A 17,586-nucleotide genomic window follows, 5' to 3' on the forward strand; every position below is an offset into this window, starting at 1 on the left:
GTTGAAAGCAACATATTTGGATCCTTGAACATCGCCTTGAGCTTGATCGCAATTTGTCGATCTCTAGCTGTGTGTTATCCCATTTTTTTCGAGATACAAACCTATATATTTATTGCTATTAAAGCGCAAGTTACAATTCGTTCCGGTTTATGGCGTATATGCTTCTTCTTCAACTTCTGTTCCGTTATAGTGATCGGTGATCGCGCTCTGCAGCACTCAGTTCTCATCCCCTTCGCTCGATTCTTGCAGTTCCTCCGATTCGTCATTGCTTATGCTGGAGTGAACATTGTCGTACTCGAAGCATTCCTCATCCATCACGTGCGGCGAACCTTCGACGAACGATGCAAAACGCACCGGATCTCGCAGCCTCATCATCGTCGTCCACTGCTTACACTCCGGACTGCGACAGTATTCGCGTAGATCTTTCAGCGCACGATCCGTTTCGGCCCGACCTTGCTCCTCGAACTCTTCCACCGTGAGCAACCGTCGACGGCCTGGATAGCGGCTACGAAACCGATTGCGTATCCAGCGTAACGCGGCCAGCGGAGTGGCATGATAGTAAGCCGCAATGACGATCAGCACAAACCCGGTGGCGAGTGTACGCTGATAGCTACTAAAGAACACCATCGTTAGGGCGATCAATTGCAGCGTCCACTGAATGACTCGTTTGCTGCGGTGATCTTTCGGTGGTCCAAGCCGATAGCACACGAAGAAACTGATCGATCCAACGATGGCCAAATACCAAAACACGTAATGTTGGTAGAGCACGAAGATTAGTCGCAAGTTTTCGTACATCATCTGCATGCCGTAAAATCCAAGTGTCCATCCGCCAACCATTACACCGAGCATAAGCGGTCGATACGGCATCAACTTGCTAAACATGTACACGAGGGCTAGTGCGAACGATGTCAGTCCGATAAGAATTCCTCCGGTGTAGTAAAACAGAGGATTTTGGCTCATCGGCAGCGCAATGTAGAACAGCAGCACACCCAAAACCAGCAGTCCAACGCGCCACAAATCGAATCGATTTAACAGCACCTCTATTTCGTACTTTCCGGAGGAAACCACACCGAGACAGCTTTGGTTGAAGGGTTCCAGCTCTACCTGCCTTCGCTTACGTGAGGCGAACACATTGAAGCTGAACAAACTCTGTTCGGCTTTGTAGTGTTTCTTAACCTCCACCGGAGAACTGCCCGGGTACTGGTTGTAGTTATCATGGTCACAGTGCATACGAATCGATACGGTGCAGAAAGCGTTCAACAGTGTTTGCTCTTGGCCCGGGTAGCAATACACGACCAGACCCGGTCTAGATATGCTCCATTCATCGTACGCATACGATACAAGGCGTCCCGGTTCCAGAAACATTACTACGGAAATGGGAAAATAATATAATAAAAGGTCTAAAAATTAACACACCATTCCACTTACCATCCTTCTGTTCTTCGGTATCTTTACCGTAGCACATAAGTGGCATAAGGCTAAACGCTACCAAAGCGGTGACACAACGAATGATCCAGTTCATTACGTATATTTCCTTTGGTGCTATCTGTGTTTCAATTGCCGGCACGTCTCTGCTAAAAATGCACGCTTTGATACAACAAACAAACGCAGTCGTGCAAATACTCTGTCACGCTTTCACTTGTAATCTTGCCAAGAGCATTTTAATTCAACTAGAATGTACACGAACGCCGAAACTAATGCAGCGCGTAAAAATGATGCCTACCACCATCCTACCAAGCGGCCGGTATAGCACGAAAGTAGCGGTTATTGTTGTGACAGCTCCGATTCGCCCGAGCTAGATTTTCGCCCCAAAATATGCATTTTTCGACCAGTTTTGACGTTCCATTTACAAAAAGCCCAAGGTGTATATGTACGGTGGATTTAAAAAAATAAACAAAAACTTGAAAACGCCCTGGCAGCTCAAAGTCGTATACACTCCCTATGATAAATAAGGGCTCGAAAACGCATGCCACCTCCTAATTTTGTGCCGCCCAGCATCGGTCCATACAAAATTGGGGGATTAGTCGTATATTTTTTTGTTTACGTTAGAACAACATAAAACCGTATCGACTTATTTTAACTACGTAGCCGGATAGTCAGTCCTTGGTACGAGCAATTGGTCCGGGTGGAATTTTGTTCCGGTCTGTTCGTGTGAAGACCGGCACCGCTACCATCATCTTTCGCTTCGCACAAGAAATGCTGCTGCAGAGCTCATTTTGCGAGTATGTGTAGTGTAAACATAGCTTTGGTAGCTGTCATCATGGGGATGTTTGTTTACTTTCGAGGCGACGCTAGGGAAACTGATAAGTTTGAGATTGAACCCTACTGCTGAGCTACACCGACTAACAATGGAGCGAAAGTTTTGTCCCGATATGATACCTATGAGTAAAATTGATAAACTTCATCCGCTACGAGAGAGCCAAATGGACCATGATCCGCGAAATGCAGAACAGCAACCAACTACGATTAAATTTGAATGTAAGTGTAATGAAAAAGTGCTACAATATCGAAATTTTGACGAAGGAGATGATAAATTGTTTCAGGTGTTTCGGATGATGAGGAAGAATACGACATCTTCACATCAACCAACGGATCATACCGCACCAGTTTAAATATGACCTGCTCAGACAGCGAAGATCCTTCCGGAGCTTCTGCAGAAGGTGGTTCCGTATTTCAAATAAGACACGCCAATGATCATCCGGGAACAACAGCAATGTGCAGCGAGGTTGGAGTACAGAACATTAACACTATCAAAGAATCTACGTCTACCGTCTTTATGAACATGTTAAATTCACTATCGAAACAAATCGCATCAATGCACGACAAAATCGATCTCGTCCATAAGGAAGTAATGAGCAATTCCGAGCGCTTGGGGCGAGTCGAGAGAAAATTAGGGATATCATTAGCAACCATGGAACAAGTTAAGAATGTAATAGTATTAGTTGATGAAACTTCGGGAAATCAGCAAAGTCAGGAAATACCGTGCAGCAATCCTGCGCCCTGTTTCAATTTCGAAAGAATAACCAACGAAGACGAGTTCACGAAGTTTGATAGCCAGCTCGGGATGGACGAAGAATACTATTCATATATTAAAATGGGGTTTCGAACGCAAATCCATACGAACGATCCGGGAAATCGGATGCATGAGGCGATTGACATGGCTTTTGATCGATCATTTATGGCGCTATGCAGTTGGAGTAAAAAAATAGCTTTTAGTGCGCGAAAGAATGTATTGAAATTATTTGCTGATATCGGTAGTAATCCTTTTACGACCGTGAATGGGTTATTTGTAGAAAATTTTTTTAGGAATAAGTTACGCCATGCTAAACAAAGAGTAAACTTGAAAGGTATTGTAAAGACCGGTTGTCGTAAGCGAAAAATCATCAAATATGAAGCCACACCTGCCGAAACACCGTAATAAAGATCAGCTTTGTCACGTTTAGGTAACGTTTACGAAAACTAGAAACTATCTCCTATCGGATAGCCCGATAAGTGATGTTAACATCCTTAACGAGCTGCCTGATTACAGTAAAAGTTGAGGTATTATTATTATTATTTTTTTTTTTCGTTAGAACAGCCTGGCCGTATCGACTTATTTAACTACGTATCCGGATAGTCAGTCCTTGCTACGGGGGATTGGCCCGGATGGGATTTTGGTCCGGTCCGTTCGTGTGAGAAGACCGGCACCGCTACCATCATGCGACCGTGCCGCCCAAAAAAGTTGAGGTATTATTTGATGAAATTTCGGAAAAGCAACAAAGTCTGTTCTGCGGTCGATGTAAATTTGAAAAGAATAACCAATGAAGACGAGTTCACGAAATTTGAAACCCAACTTGGTATGGATGAAGAATACTACTCGTATACTACAGCGGTTTGGAATGCAACTGCATTCGAACGATCTCGGGAGTCGCACGCATGTGGTGATTGACATAGTTTTTGATCGATGATTCATGGTACTATGCAGTTGGACTGGCAGCGGAAGATAAACCCGTTAAGGATATTATCGAGCAGCCCGAGAAGGATGTGTTATCCGGGCAGCCCGTTAAGGATATGTTATCCGGGCAGCCCGTTAAGGATATGTTATCCGGGCAACCCGTTAAGGATGTGTTATCCGGGCGGCCCGTTAAGGATATGTTATCCGGACAGTCCGTTAAGGATATGTTATCCGGGCAGCCCGTTAAGGATGTGTTATCCGGGCAGCCCGTTAAGGATATGTTATCCGGGCAGCCCGTTAAGGATATGTTATACGGCAAACACAAGGATATGTTATAAGGCAAACACAGGCTGATTAGTTTGACAGCTAGCCTATTTGTTTAATGTGACCTACACGGCGTTACGGCAGAATAACAATTATTTTCGCACGAGAATGGTAGATTTTGGTGTAATTTTCTGTTAATAAAAGTATCATTTCCTACTATTCGTTGAAAAGATTTTAAAGAACAATGGAAGAACCAGAAAAATGTTGTAGAATTTGTGGTACAAAGCTTCACACACGTGGCCATCGGCTGGACAAACTCGCCGAAGGAATTGCTTCTCTAGAAGAAATGCTGAGTTTCTGTGTGGGAAAAAAGGAAGTAAGGACATTATCAATGGGATTACGGGTATCAAGCATACAATAACAATTACAAAATATTTGTAGACAAATGCGAACGATGCCATTTGCGAATCGTGCAAAGGAGATCTTTCAATTGCATACAAATTGATCCAGCTGTACCACAAAACAACGAAACGATTGTCGACGAAAGAACGAAGCGAAGGACACCACAAATGCAACAGTAAAATTCACAGTTCCGTTAATTTCCATGAAAAGTTCGTTTCAAATTTCCAACCAGAGAAGCGTCGTAACGCGTATGCTGTTGAGAGTGGCAAGCCAAAATGCTGCGGTTGCTATCGGGAATTTAACTCACTAGAACTCTTGAAAGCTCACTCCGAAACCGTACACAAACCGTCAGATTTTAAACCACACTGCAATAATGTAGAAAAAGAAATGAATTTTATGTGCGACATCTGCTATCGTTGCTACAAAACCCGTCGCATTCTGGTCGACCACAAGCAACGGCCCTATCGCACGAAGCAATACCAATGCGCACGGTGCGGTAAACCGTTCCGGGATAAATGTTCTCTGGTTGATCACGAGCGACTGCATGACGACGATCGCCCCTTCGTTTGTTTAGTCTGTTCAAAAACGTTCGCACTGAAAGATTCCTATCGGAAGCATTTACGGTTGCATACGGTCGCCTCCGATCGGTACAAGTGTGATATTTGTGGTAAAGGGTGTCGTACCAAGGGTAATTTAAAGGATCATTATATCACCCACAGCGGGACGGAACGAGCGTTACAGTGTCAACTGTGTGAAAGTCGCTTTGCAAGGAAAAGTTGCCTACAGGCACATATGCGTCTTCATACGGGTGAAAAACCGTTCGCCTGCGAACAGTGTGATGCTCGGTACACATTCTCGAGCGATCTGCGACGGCACGTAATGGCACATAAGGGTATTAGGCCGTTCATTTGTGAGGTATGTAAGCGATCCTACTCTAGAAGGGACTATCTTCTGAAACACGTTGTTTCATCCCATCCGGAAGAAGTGATGCTAAAAGACAACATGTAACGATGTAGTAAAAGTGATACAAAATGCTAAAAACGTTGTTTGAAATAACGAATAAAATGTATATTTATTCTGCTTCAGCTCAATTTACCATGCGCCCAGGATTCGAAGAGGCTTCAGTACACTAAATGTAAACAATATGGTACTGAGTAGCATTATGCCTGAATCATGCATCGTGCTTATCCACCGTTTACCGCCGGAACGTCTTACGCCATTGTGCCCGCCCCAGACCGTCTTTCTTCACGAGCCTTACTTCCTCCGTCAATCTGTAACCGATAATATTGGCAAAGTTAGAGCCAGTGAAACGTGTCTCGTCCAGGTATTTGAGTAGGTCGGCTTTCACTTTTAAGGTCAATTCCTCTTCAGGTTCCTGCAGACAGTTGGACGTATCCACAGGTGCAAACTGTTGCACTGTGGTTTGTTTCTCTGCATTACTGTTATCCTTACCGTCTGAATCGTGCACAGTGCCGTTGATTTGTTCGGTTGTTTTTAATCCCTCATCGATGTTGGCTGCTAGTATTTCGTGCTTCTTTTTCAATTTTTTCTTTTTCTTTACTGATTCAGACGAGTCTATGGGAACCGTTTCGTTCGCTGTTTGAAAGTTATCCTGTTCTGTGTTATCTACCTCTGTTACTGAGGATGCATCAGGCTTACTTCTTTTAGATTTTTTCTTCAATTTCGCTGGTTCTTTGGTGGCGCTTGCAGGAAGTTCTTCCTGTGCCACCTCACGGATTTCATCTGATGCCGGATCAGCGATCCGTTTTTTGGATTTTTTCTTCTTTTTAACCGGTTGAGACTCATCTTCCGGCTCAACCGAAAGCTCCTCTACAGGTTCTTCCACGGTTTGTTCCGTTTTCTCTCGTTTCCGTTTGACTTTTTTCTGCGATATTTCTTCACCTACCGTATCCTCTACTGGAACCGGTAAAGATTCCTCAGTTTCACTATGTTTTTTCTTACTTTTCTTCAATTTAGCCCGTTCAATGTCGGCAGATGAATGTTCCTCATCACCATCTTTGATTTCAGTTCTATTTTTCTTATTTTTCTTCGTCTTACGCTTATCAATGTCGACAGATGAAAGTTTTTCATCGGAAGGATTTCCTTCTTTTTCGCTGGTTGCAAATATTCCGTTCACACCGTTACCATTAGAAAGTTTTTTCTGTTTCATTTTCTCTTGGAAATACTCTTGTATCGATACACTTGCTTTGATTGTGGACAAACCCAAAACAGGCCGTTCCGGTTGCGAATCTTCGTCGCTTTCGTTCTGGGACGCATCATTTTCGAACGATTCGTTTGGCTTATTGATGTCCGCTATTGAACGTTTGCCAAAAATATTGGCAAGATCTTTATCGTTCATCTGGCTCAAATCCTTGCCACGGGTAAACTTCTTGTAGTGTACACGAGCACGGGAATTTTTCGACCGTTCCTCGAGCGATTGTAGCTGGGACTTGGGATCGTTCTCGATGCTACCGTCTTCGGTAGCTATATCTTCTTCACCATTCAATTGTTTGAGAAGATTATTGAAGTCGGCATCGTGCTGCGTCCACTGGTCGTCCTTACCGCCAACAAAACCAACCCCTTCGGTGTTTTTTTTAATCGCGTTCGTCACGGGCTCGGCTATTCCGTTTTCGTTTTTACCTAAACCTTTACCCACGGACCATCCCAGTTTCGCGAGCATTCGTACGCCAAAGTTGTTGGAATCTACAAACCAAAGAAGAATGCATTATATTCCTCTCGGGGTGACCAATTGCTAGCCGATTGATTCAAGCTTACCTTCGTACAATGGCCTATGATTCGATTTTTGTCGCTGTTGGCATAACTTTTTCTGGCGCTCTTTCATGCTAGGAAGCAGTACCGAACTAAGGCAATCGTCCATTGTGTGACTAACTTAGTTATTGAGGTATTTATTTAGTTTTTATATAAATAACTAATAACAACACGCTGAAGATTTTAGCGCACGTGTGTTTTATATATTTGACAGCACCATGGTAAACAATTTGACGGTGCCTGATGACCAAGGTAGCTAGAGCCCGGTGATGCTCACATTATAAATTAAATTACTTTTCTTCACTTTTTCCGGGAAATAATTGGAAAACGTGAAAAAAAATGAAATAATCGAAACACAATCCACAAACAAGGTGGTAAAAACTTCGAACTCAATAAATTCATTTCTCAGTCCGTTCACATGTAATCATCTTGAATGTTCAAAATGTCATCACTCGACGTGTTCGGAAAACGCGTGCAAATATACAAAACAAGCACTTCGCTGTTAATACTTCTCCAGCTTGGACGTGAGAAATTAAGCCAGAAGCTTGTATTTTAACACCAGGTAACTAATCAATGTAATTTAACTGGTTATATAATTCTACCCGTGAAGTAAACACTTTTGGTGTTAAACATCACGTCCAGTGTTTAGTGCTGATATCTTCCCGGTAACTTTCTAACCTAACATTTACGCATGTTTCTTACCCGTCACCAGTTGCAGCAATACGATGACTGAATCGGATGTTCAATCGGCAACGGTGCCAGAGGTGGAGCAGGAGGGAAATGATGAAAACGCTTCTTTAACTACCACGGAAGCAGCTATCATTCGTCAGTTGGAGTACTACTTCGGTGATGCCAATTTGGCCAAGGATAAGTTCATGAAGGACCAGATCACGAAAGATGACGGCTGGGTTCCGATGGATGTGCTGTTGACGTTCAAGCGTTTGAAGTCTATCAGCGACGACAAGAAGGCGATTGTGGATGCGATTGCCAAATCGGACGAGGGACTGATCGAGATCAGTGAGGACCGGGAAAAGTTGCGCCGCCATCCGGAACGTCCACTGCCCGAAATGAACGAGGAACGGCGCCAAGAGCTGTTCGCTCGTACAGTGTACGTGAAAGGGTTCGCACCGCAGGATGGTACCACAATGAATGAGCTAGTGGAATTTTTCCAACCGTACGAAAAGGTGAACAACATTCTGATGCGCAAGTACCTGGACAAACCGACCAAGAAGTACTTGTTCAAGGGCAGCCTATTCGTGTCATTTGCCGACAAGGAGTACTGTGAAAAGTTCCTCGCCAAGGGTCCGATAAAGTACAAAGGCAAGGAGCTGATTTGCATGATGCAAAACGATTACTACCATTCGAAGCGTGCCGAGTTGAAGCAGCGCGCGGAAAAGATTGAGGAACGGCGACGCAAGAAGCAGGATGCGAACAATGAACTGCTCGCACAACTCCCGACCGGTGCGTGTGTATTTATGGACGGTTTCGGCGAGGAAACGACACGCGAATCGATCAAGGAAACGATCCGTGGCATTGATGAAACGCTGGAGTTTGCTTACATCGACTTTAAAAAGGGTGACAAGAGTGGTTATGTGCGTTTTACCAAGCAAAACGCGGGCAAACAATTCCTCGACAAGCTAACGGATAAGAAAGTGCGTAAAGTAATCGATAACGTTCCGTTTTCTAGCAGGTGTTAATGATTCCATCTTGTTTGTACGCTTACAGTTGACGGTTGACAAAGCCGAGGTAACGGCTGAATTGCTCGTTGACGAGAAGGAAACCGCATACCTGGCGAAGATTGTTGAGGAACAGGCCAAGTGGAAGAGTAATGCAAAAAACAAGGGTAGAGGAAACCGGGGCAACAACAACCGCAACAACCATCATCACGGTGGTCATAAGCGCAAGCGGGATAACAACGCGGATGGTGACGACGGTGAACCTACCGTAAAGAAGGATAAGGATGGTGCCCGAAAAGAAACTGTTGCTGCTGTTCCGGCAACCGAGGCAAAGGCCGCTGAATAGACACACATGTGTTGCTGCTACCTTGTTTTGGATGGATAATCGTGTATCTTTAAGGATTCGTACTTTTATCGCTACTTTAAGGATAATATCTATATACTTTTTACAAGATGTTTCTCGCTAGGAAAACAATATGTATAGCACATGAAATGCACTAAGGAATGTAACATTACGCTTGTTTTTTTGTTTTGTTTTTTTTTAAGATGCCAAATTTTATTCTATAACATCTCGTCCTCGACGAGTGGCCGCAAAGCACTGGCATCATTTTCCGTGTTTTCAGTTTCATTAGCGCTCTGCGATAGGGATAACATGCGAGCTTTGCGTAGCTCTAGCGCTTTTAACCGGTTTGCTTCTATCTTCGCACGGAGTTCCTCACTTATTGCAGGTGGCGATTTAATCGTTTGTTGTGCGTCTTTCAAGGCATTCGCGTGGAAACTGCTGTCAGTGGACTGATGGTTTATTTTATCTTGCCTAATCGCATCAAACGTCGTATCCACCGAGATGTTATCAACGCCAGATGTGTTTGCTAGCGATGTTCGGCCCCGTGATCGAGCAATCTGCTCCTCCAGCATGCTGTCCAACGGATCGAGTGGTTGGTTCATTTGCTGTTCATCCGGCTCGTCCTCACTGTGTACGGCAGTCGCCTCATCAAGCTCCCGCTGTAACAGCCCCGAGCGGTATTTGTTCATGTACATCTGCACGAGCTTTCTGTGGCCGAGCTTCTCGATCTTGGCCATACAATCGTCAAAGTGAAACTTCGGATACAATCGATGAGCCCAGTGTTCGTAATGGCGCATCAGCCTGTTTAGATCGGACGCCTCGTGCCCTTTGCCGTGGAATTTGAAATCTTTGAAATGGTCCTTCAGCGCGATTATTCCACGAGGGCCACACAGTTTTGCTTCGTTCAGCAAATTACGGGGATTCTTAACCGTTTTTTTCTTCACCTCCATCTTTACCAGTTTGGATGGGCCAGCAGCTTCATTGTCGTGATCAGCTTCATCGTCGACATCCGGCAGTTCATCGTCCGACGGAATGACCCCATCGTTTTCATCTTCTACGACACCACTTTCACTAAACAGATAATCGGTTGCACCATTCATATTTTTAGGAACACACTGAATATAATTTTAAGGATCACCGCTATCGCCAATCTTCCCAGCTGTGGTAAAAGCGCGCCATTAATAGGCCAAGGTTGATAGAGCTACAGCAGCTGACATCATTACGATTATTTTGATAATACGTAGAGCATCACAGTGAACTTCAATTGCACTAATATTCCCTGTCCTTCTCGTTTTTGTTACAAAACATTAAATATGTTGGCGTAAAATTTGGCGCAATGTTATAAAAAATCATATTTTTTTAAATCAAGTGTGTAACCTGGCAATATATACAAAACACCGGTTTGTAGAGAAATGTTGACAGTTGTTGCAGCAAAACAAACAAGCCCACGCTCGTTCACAAACAACTAAAACCAAATTCAAATGCCACTCTACAACCCAAAAAAATAACTGCACGTAAAATACAGCCGATGTGAAAGAAAAGTTGCCGATATTTGTTAATAAAAGGTACAGCTTTCGAACTGGATTACGCTAGTCCACTGTTACATTCAAACACAGCAAACAGGTAAGTAGAAACTGCCCGTAGAGAATGAAAACGTTACGCATATGCATGCATCGTCTATAAAAAGCTGTACGGCTAAAAATATACACCACCTATTCTCCCCGATAAGTAAGTAATGTTTATTTCGCTGTCTGTCTGTCTGTCCGAGAGAAACAACACGGCAAACAGAGCGAAAAGAACGGGACGGGCCCTCACTAACATATATTTATGTTATTTTTTTCCTCCTCAGTTCCTGTGCGTAGTTCCAGCACTTCCACAAAAACCATCGCCCGTCCCGCTAGATGCTGTAAACGGACGAGCGTTATTTTTAAAAACCACCACCTATTCTCGCGGTTAATTAGAACAACGAGCGGTTGCGAGTTACTGGTTGCGTGCAGGGAGACTTTGGTGGAAAGACAAGGCTGGCAATTGTAGGTGTTTGCTGCTGAGCTCTAATTAGAAGGCATCAGTTGGTTCGCTGTGGTGTGTGATTGTTGTGTGGTTGACGGTCGTCCTTTACGAGTAGAATGAAGAAATCTATTCATCGACGAGGAGATATTATACTGCAGGAGAAACCATTCGCCTGTGTGCTGGATCCCCGTTACCGCGATTGCAGATGTGATCGGTGCTTTAAGGAGTAAGTGCAGGATCGATTTAGCTAGAATTATTATTGAAATTGGTATTTATTTTCAGAGCAAAAGTGATGAAATGCTCCAACTGTCTTTACGTTCGCTATTGCGGTCGTTCATGTCAAAAGGAAGCATGGTCCAATCATAAAGAGGAATGTGAAAAGCTAAAAGCTCTCCCATCGGGCCTGGTCGTACCGTCCGCAGCACTGATGATGGCAAGAATTGTGCGACGACTGTTGAAAGGCGGTGACACCCATAAAGGATACTACACCACCAAGCTTTACCGCAAATTCAGCGATCTTATGCCACGTAAGTCGCATGCAATTCCCGTTTGCATTTCATTTCTTCACGGTGCAACTTTTTATTACTATCCACCTTATTTATTTTCCTTTCTTCCATCAGCATATTTCTAGTCTATTTTGGCTTCATTCCGGCATCTCATTGCTTCGTTACATATCGCTTGAAGTTTCGTTGCTTTAGTACAAGGTAGTTGAATTGTGAGGAGTTCATTAACTACTAGTTCATTAACTGTTGCAAATCAGTCTCTAACGCGAAGTCTGTGTTCTTCGTTGAAAACATTCTACATTGTATAACAAGATTGAAGGAAAGTTGAAGGTTATTCATACCATTCTTGTGACTTCATAACACCCACATTTCCCTTTATTTCTAGTACATACAATGTAAAGTCATCGTTAAATGCCACGATGGTACATTGCGGTGCTAACTGAACCATCACCATATCAAGGGAGATAAAAAATGTGAGAAAATAGGTTTGGTTTTTGAGTTGTATGTTTCCTTTCTTTGTGTTTCCCTTTTTCTCGTGTTTAAATGAACATATTTTGCCGCTTGGTAAACGATTACATGTTAGCCGTAATTTGTTTTGCACATACAAAATGCACGCATCGCATCGTGTACACGTTGGCACCGACAACCCGGAAAGTTAGATGCATCAGTGCAGTTTTGTGTTGTGCATGGGGTGGTGCTTTCGATCTCCCTTCAACGTTGCCTATCAAAACTGCTTATCATTTGCTTTCTTTCTCAATTGTATCGAGTGCAGATGAGGAAAACATACAACAAGACTCCAAACGGATGGATCATTTTGGTACACTATTCGTGGTCTTACAGCGGTTGTTGGATGAAGCGGCTAGACCGACTAAGATGGAACTGCTTAGAATTTATGGAAAGGTGCGTTACACCAAGTAAAACCTAATTAATGTACATGTACACTAAACGGTTTATTGATTTTTTCAGATGTGTATCAATACGTTCAACATTTTGGATAACGAAATGAACACTATCGGGACGGGCATGTACATCGGTGCCTCGATCATCGATCACAGCTGTCGTCCGAATGTGGTTGTTTCGTTTGACGGTGAAACGCTAAACATGCGCCTATTGGAAGATTATCCCGATCAGGAACTAGATTTTGGCAAGCTTTTCATTTCATATATCGACCTCATTGACACCACGGATTTAAGGCGGGAGCAGCTTGCCGACCGGTACTACTTCCGATGCGAATGTGAACGCTGCCGGGATGAGCAGGAGGAAAAGCGTATGAATGCTGCCGCATGTCCAAACAGAAACTGCAAAGAACCGCTCAATTTGAATGATTCGGAGCTGAAACAATGTCCCGTTTGTGGGACATCCGTTACACCAACCGACCGGGAAACGTTCAACGAAATCAGCAACTTTACAAGGGATCATCTAGCTCAAATGAAAAGCGTAGCATGTAAGTATTAATAGTGCGCTATAAGCGATGTTTGTTGTGAATTCAAAACTCGTTTCCTTCCTTACAAGCTACAGATCTTGACGTTAGTCGGTTGTGTTTGCAAAAGCAGGAAAGCGTTCTACACCGCTACAACGTACACCACATCAAAACGCTTGAAAATGCAATGGAAAGTGCGCTTAATCTGGAGAAATGGGACGAAGCGACCGGATACGCAGTGAAGTTGCTGGACGGGTTCCGACACTACTACAGCCCATTCCATCCGATGCTTGGGTTAACGTATCTGAAGATTGGTAAACTGCAACTGTACGAGTGTCGGTTTGCCGAGGCGCTTAAACACCTACAACAGGCGGCGAAAATATTGCGCATCACGCACGGTGAACAGGACGACCTGTACAAACGTGTGCTGGTACCGTTGCTTTGTGATGCGGCACAGGGAGATCTTGGCCATCTCGCGATAGCATCTGCTGATTGAAGTTAAAGTAAAATAGGATGTAAAATAAAACTGTTTTCTATTCTTCCTTTTGGGGTTTTATCCTATAAAAAATAAATAAACAAACAATGATAAACTATAGTAACGTCAATTTTCATCAATTTATTACCCAGTCTGTTGTAATTGTTCTACTATCGGTAAGTTGGTTTTGGTTGCATTGTTGTCACCTGTTGTTTTGGGACGCCTCATTTTGCGGTGTCTGGGTTTAGGTAGGTTTTGCAAATACTTACACACACGATGGTGACATTCCGATTCCAATGTTGCCGAACCCGAAAATAGATTGTTCGGCGTGATTGCGCTACTTGTACGGCGCGGATAGTTACATTCTGGACTACTCATTTGAAGGATTTGGGGAGCGGCTTCGTACCGTTTTACGCTGGAACTGAAGGTGTTGTGAAGGGGGAGTGGAGGAGGTTTTTAACCGACAACAAGGAGACCATCCTCCGGGAATTCATAGAACGGCACTTCCAGGTTCAGCGGAGCCGGACCCTTGCGGATACGGCCGGACGCATCGTAATGGGAACCGTGACACGGACAATAGTAGCCACCGAAGTCACCGGCGTTAGCAATCGGGACACAGCCAAGATGCGTGCAAACACCAATAACGACGAGCCATTCCGGTTTCTGGACACGTTCCTGAAAGGTGGAAAAACAAGTAGCATTATTTATGAGAACTTGGAAGGGAATGCTGTGTCCCATATCGCCACGTACAGCATCGTTCTGGGGATCACGCAGAGTAGCAACCGCGACGGACTGTTCCGCTTCGATTTCGCCTGCCGTACGGTGGCGGATGAACAGCGGCTTGCCGCGCCACTTAAACGTCATCGACTTGCCCTCGGGGATGTCGGCCAGCTTAATTTCGATCTTGGACATAGCCAATACATCGGCGGATGCGCTCATCGAGGACACGAATGTCGATACCAGCGATTTCGCGACGTACGCGGTCGATACGGCGGCACCTACAATGGGAGTTGTACACAGTTAGTTCGAAATCGCAGGGCGTTTTTACCAACGTTTCACCCTACTTACCTCCAACCAACAGGTACGTGAAGGCAGCACGATCATCTGCACTGTCGTTCTTCGCGTTCGGGCGTTTAACCTGTTCGCGACGGTAGTCCGAGAAATCCGGCACGCGGATATCGGTGTGGGCGCATCGGATCTGTGTCGCTCCTGGAAAAGAAATGGAACAGACGTCAATACGCACTGATCTTGTACACACATTGACATATGGAATGGAACGTTTCGATCGGTTTGTTTTGATCATCCCGTCAAACGGCGGAGGAAAATTGGGTGTTGCTTGCTGATGAAAACTTAATTTTGTTGGTTTTTCTGGTAAGAACGAAGAAGCGCAACGTTGTGAACAACAATTTCTATTCATTCAACCCAATTCAGCTGCTTTGCAAGCAGAAAGAACCATTTGGCAAGCTACGATTGCATTACATAACGCAAGATTTTGCAACGAATTTTGTTTTTCACCCGATGAGTGGATCCACACGGGGAACTGTCAAATGGTGCCCATATCGTCCTTCGTAGAACCAATTATGCAACACACAACTTTCAGCAGTTCCTATACTCCAGCACTACAACTCAAGATATATTAACCTGTGACGCTAGAAACCACACGCAAATTGCCATTCGGCAGACCAGCACTGGAAGAGGCAGAAACGACGGGAATCTGACCTGCGGCGGACGCAGATTTGCTTTCGACCTTTGCGGCACCGACGACTGCTGGTTTCAGCCCGTTGGTGACGGAATGCGACACTCCGCGGACGGCGGACAGCGTTGCCAGTTTGGTCAGCATCGTCAGGGCGCTTCTCTTCAGCGGGTGCAGCAACCAACGGTAGGCGTAAAAACGGATTCCCGACAGCGGAACACGTACGGGACACTTTTCGGATCGGCGCTGGTTTGCAAAAGTTTTGTTCGAAGGAGAGGGATTTTTTTCTTGCTGCGATGTGTCAAAACGATTGTCAAAAAGTATGACAGCACTTGTGACAGGTTCAACAAAGGTTATGCTGCGATTAGACGGCTCTCCGTACGGCAGACTAGGAAAAAGTTTCTAAGCATTTTATAAAAATTTCAGGAAATTTAGATTACCATTAGAGCTTTCAAATGTTCACGATTTTTGCCAAGTATTTTATATTTTTAACAATGTTTATCCACAGCACAAAACATTTTACAACAATTGTTCTGACGAGCGAAATTTCATTTTAAACTCATCTCTTATCTCAAGGCGGCTGAGCTGAATAGCGGAATTTACAAAGTTTAGGGGGTTTCGAGGATTACGAGAGCAAGAATATAAAAATTAGAACGACGAACAATTGTTTGACATCTGCTGCTTGTTATTTTGTACTTCAATTACACTTCAATTTTCGTCTACTTAGTACATTTATTTCCTCAAATGTGTTCCCTGATGTCCGCAAAAAACTATATTTTTGGGATTGCTAGTCGTAGCCTACGTTCAAAACTGGATATTCTCCTGCTTTCAAGAGTCGGCACCCTAGAATTATATAATACAATATGAAGATTCCTAATAAACTTTATATTAGATAATGCAGTAGGAAACTACTTACTGGAGAAAAAGCTGTTTAGTAGAGAAAATAGTACGAAATATACCAGAAAAGGGCTCGATAAAGGACACTTCAACCCTTAGCCCGAGGGAGCCCGAAGTGTACCACAAGGGGCTCTCTGAAGAAATAGGTACGCGACTAATTTTTTATGAAATTATGCGCGGCTTACCTGTGAATTGTGTATACCAAATTAATAATTTTTTCAATGCATTTGAATTGATGTATGGCTCTCAATAGATATGAAATGAATGGTATCATACCAAAAGCCATAAAGCTTTGACTGCGCATGTAGACACATATCGCCCTTCGTCATACTAACAACAACTTAATTGTACAAATAACAGTGGCAAATTATAGATGTCGTGCATAGGTAGATTAACCGTTATATTATCACAACACGTGGTTGCACGTGAAATATAGGAGTACTGTGAAGAGAATGCTATAAATACTACTTTATCCCGGTGAAATTGTAATGTAGTTTACACAAATTAATAAAACACGCTTTGAACGTATGAAATTATGGTGCTGAAAAAATATGTGTACGTTTTGTGCGTTGTTTCTGTGACTGGCCTCAAGGTTATGTTTGAAAATTTTGTGCAACACAACGGCTATGATTATGCTATTTTTGATATACGCGTGCGAAAATTCAATCGTACAATAACGACACTGAACGGAACGGTCACCCTACCCATATGGCTCGACAACAACACAACGGTAGAAAAGTGATAGGATTCTAGTGCAGCATCATAATCATAATGGAGCAATTTGGTAGTTTTCGTTAGACTTATTTCACAGCCGGCTCGGAAACCAGCAGTTCAATCACTATCCAATGAAACTGCCTTCGTGCGGTACGTGTGACTTCTTGGACAACGTACAATCCAGCTATGGGGATCATCTAGGATCGTTGAGCAATTTACCCGCGATAGGCGAGTGTCCATTTTCGCCACGAGACGTCCATGTGATCGATTTTGCTTTCCCAGAGGAAGCAATCCCAAAGGTAATGCCTAGAGGTCTTTGGAAAGCGTTGATAACCGGGAGAAAAAATGGAGAGGAAGTAATTTCTTACTACGTACTCGTGAAAGCATATGATGATTTCTAACCATCGTTATAACATGTGTTATAAAGTTGATGGGCTGCTTTTCACATTCCCTACAATAAATAATATTTATTCAATTTGTTATTGT

At 43.7% G+C, this 17,586-nt stretch overlaps 7 protein-coding genes across 7 annotated transcripts; 3 read left to right on the plus strand and 4 right to left on the minus strand.

The window, feature by feature from the left end:
- Positions 1-216: 216 nt before the first annotated feature.
- LOC128714879 (nuclear envelope integral membrane protein) lies at positions 217-1,522 on the minus strand. Its single transcript, XM_053809761.1, has 2 exons — positions 1,429-1,522; positions 217-1,367 (listed from the first exon to the last, which is right to left on the minus strand). The coding sequence occupies exons 1-2, from the start codon at positions 1,520-1,522 to the stop codon at positions 217-219; spliced, it is 1,245 nt and encodes a 414-aa protein (XP_053665736.1).
- Positions 1,523-2,970: 1,448 nt separating this feature from the next.
- Positions 2,971-7,478, minus strand: LOC128712505 (PIN2/TERF1-interacting telomerase inhibitor 1). The gene is made up of 4 exons (XM_053807395.1): positions 7,376-7,478; positions 5,816-7,303; positions 3,914-3,969; positions 2,971-3,000 (listed from the first exon to the last, which is right to left on the minus strand). The coding sequence occupies exons 1-4, from the start codon at positions 7,476-7,478 to the stop codon at positions 2,971-2,973; spliced, it is 1,677 nt and encodes a 558-aa protein (XP_053663370.1).
- A 616-nt stretch (positions 7,479-8,094) lies between these two features.
- LOC128716269 (la protein homolog) lies at positions 8,095-9,391 on the plus strand. Its single transcript, XM_053811190.1, has 2 exons — positions 8,095-9,021; positions 9,095-9,391. The coding sequence occupies exons 1-2, from the start codon at positions 8,095-8,097 to the stop codon at positions 9,389-9,391; spliced, it is 1,224 nt and encodes a 407-aa protein (XP_053667165.1).
- A 215-nt stretch (positions 9,392-9,606) lies between these two features.
- On the minus strand, positions 9,607-10,488 carry LOC128712506 (protein TIPIN homolog). Its single transcript, XM_053807396.1, has one exon. It carries the CDS (start codon positions 10,486-10,488, stop codon positions 9,607-9,609), a length of 882 nt encoding a protein of 293 aa, XP_053663371.1.
- Positions 10,489-11,514: 1,026 nt separating this feature from the next.
- LOC128716268 (histone-lysine N-methyltransferase SMYD3) lies at positions 11,515-13,817 on the plus strand. Its single transcript, XM_053811189.1, has 5 exons — positions 11,515-11,624; positions 11,681-11,925; positions 12,674-12,801; positions 12,868-13,345; positions 13,414-13,817. The coding sequence occupies exons 1-5, from the start codon at positions 11,515-11,517 to the stop codon at positions 13,815-13,817; spliced, it is 1,365 nt and encodes a 454-aa protein (XP_053667164.1).
- A 433-nt stretch (positions 13,818-14,250) lies between these two features.
- LOC128715622 (cytochrome b-c1 complex subunit Rieske, mitochondrial) lies at positions 14,251-15,636 on the minus strand. Its single transcript, XM_053810532.1, has 4 exons — positions 15,438-15,636; positions 14,865-15,005; positions 14,547-14,794; positions 14,251-14,471 (listed from the first exon to the last, which is right to left on the minus strand). Exons 1-4 carry the CDS (start codon positions 15,634-15,636, stop codon positions 14,253-14,255), a joined length of 807 nt encoding a protein of 268 aa, XP_053666507.1. The 3' UTR covers positions 14,251-14,252.
- A 1,285-nt stretch (positions 15,637-16,921) lies between these two features.
- On the plus strand, positions 16,922-17,501 carry LOC128712507 (uncharacterized). Its single transcript, XM_053807398.1, has 2 exons — positions 16,922-17,116; positions 17,175-17,501. Exons 1-2 carry the CDS (start codon positions 16,922-16,924, stop codon positions 17,499-17,501), a joined length of 522 nt encoding a protein of 173 aa, XP_053663373.1.
- Positions 17,502-17,586: the final 85 nt, after the last annotated feature.

The sequence above is a fragment of the Anopheles marshallii genome, chromosome 3, assembly GCF_943734725.1.
Source record: "Anopheles marshallii chromosome 3, idAnoMarsDA_429_01, whole genome shotgun sequence".
Taxonomy (NCBI): domain Eukaryota; kingdom Metazoa; phylum Arthropoda; class Insecta; order Diptera; family Culicidae; genus Anopheles; species Anopheles marshallii.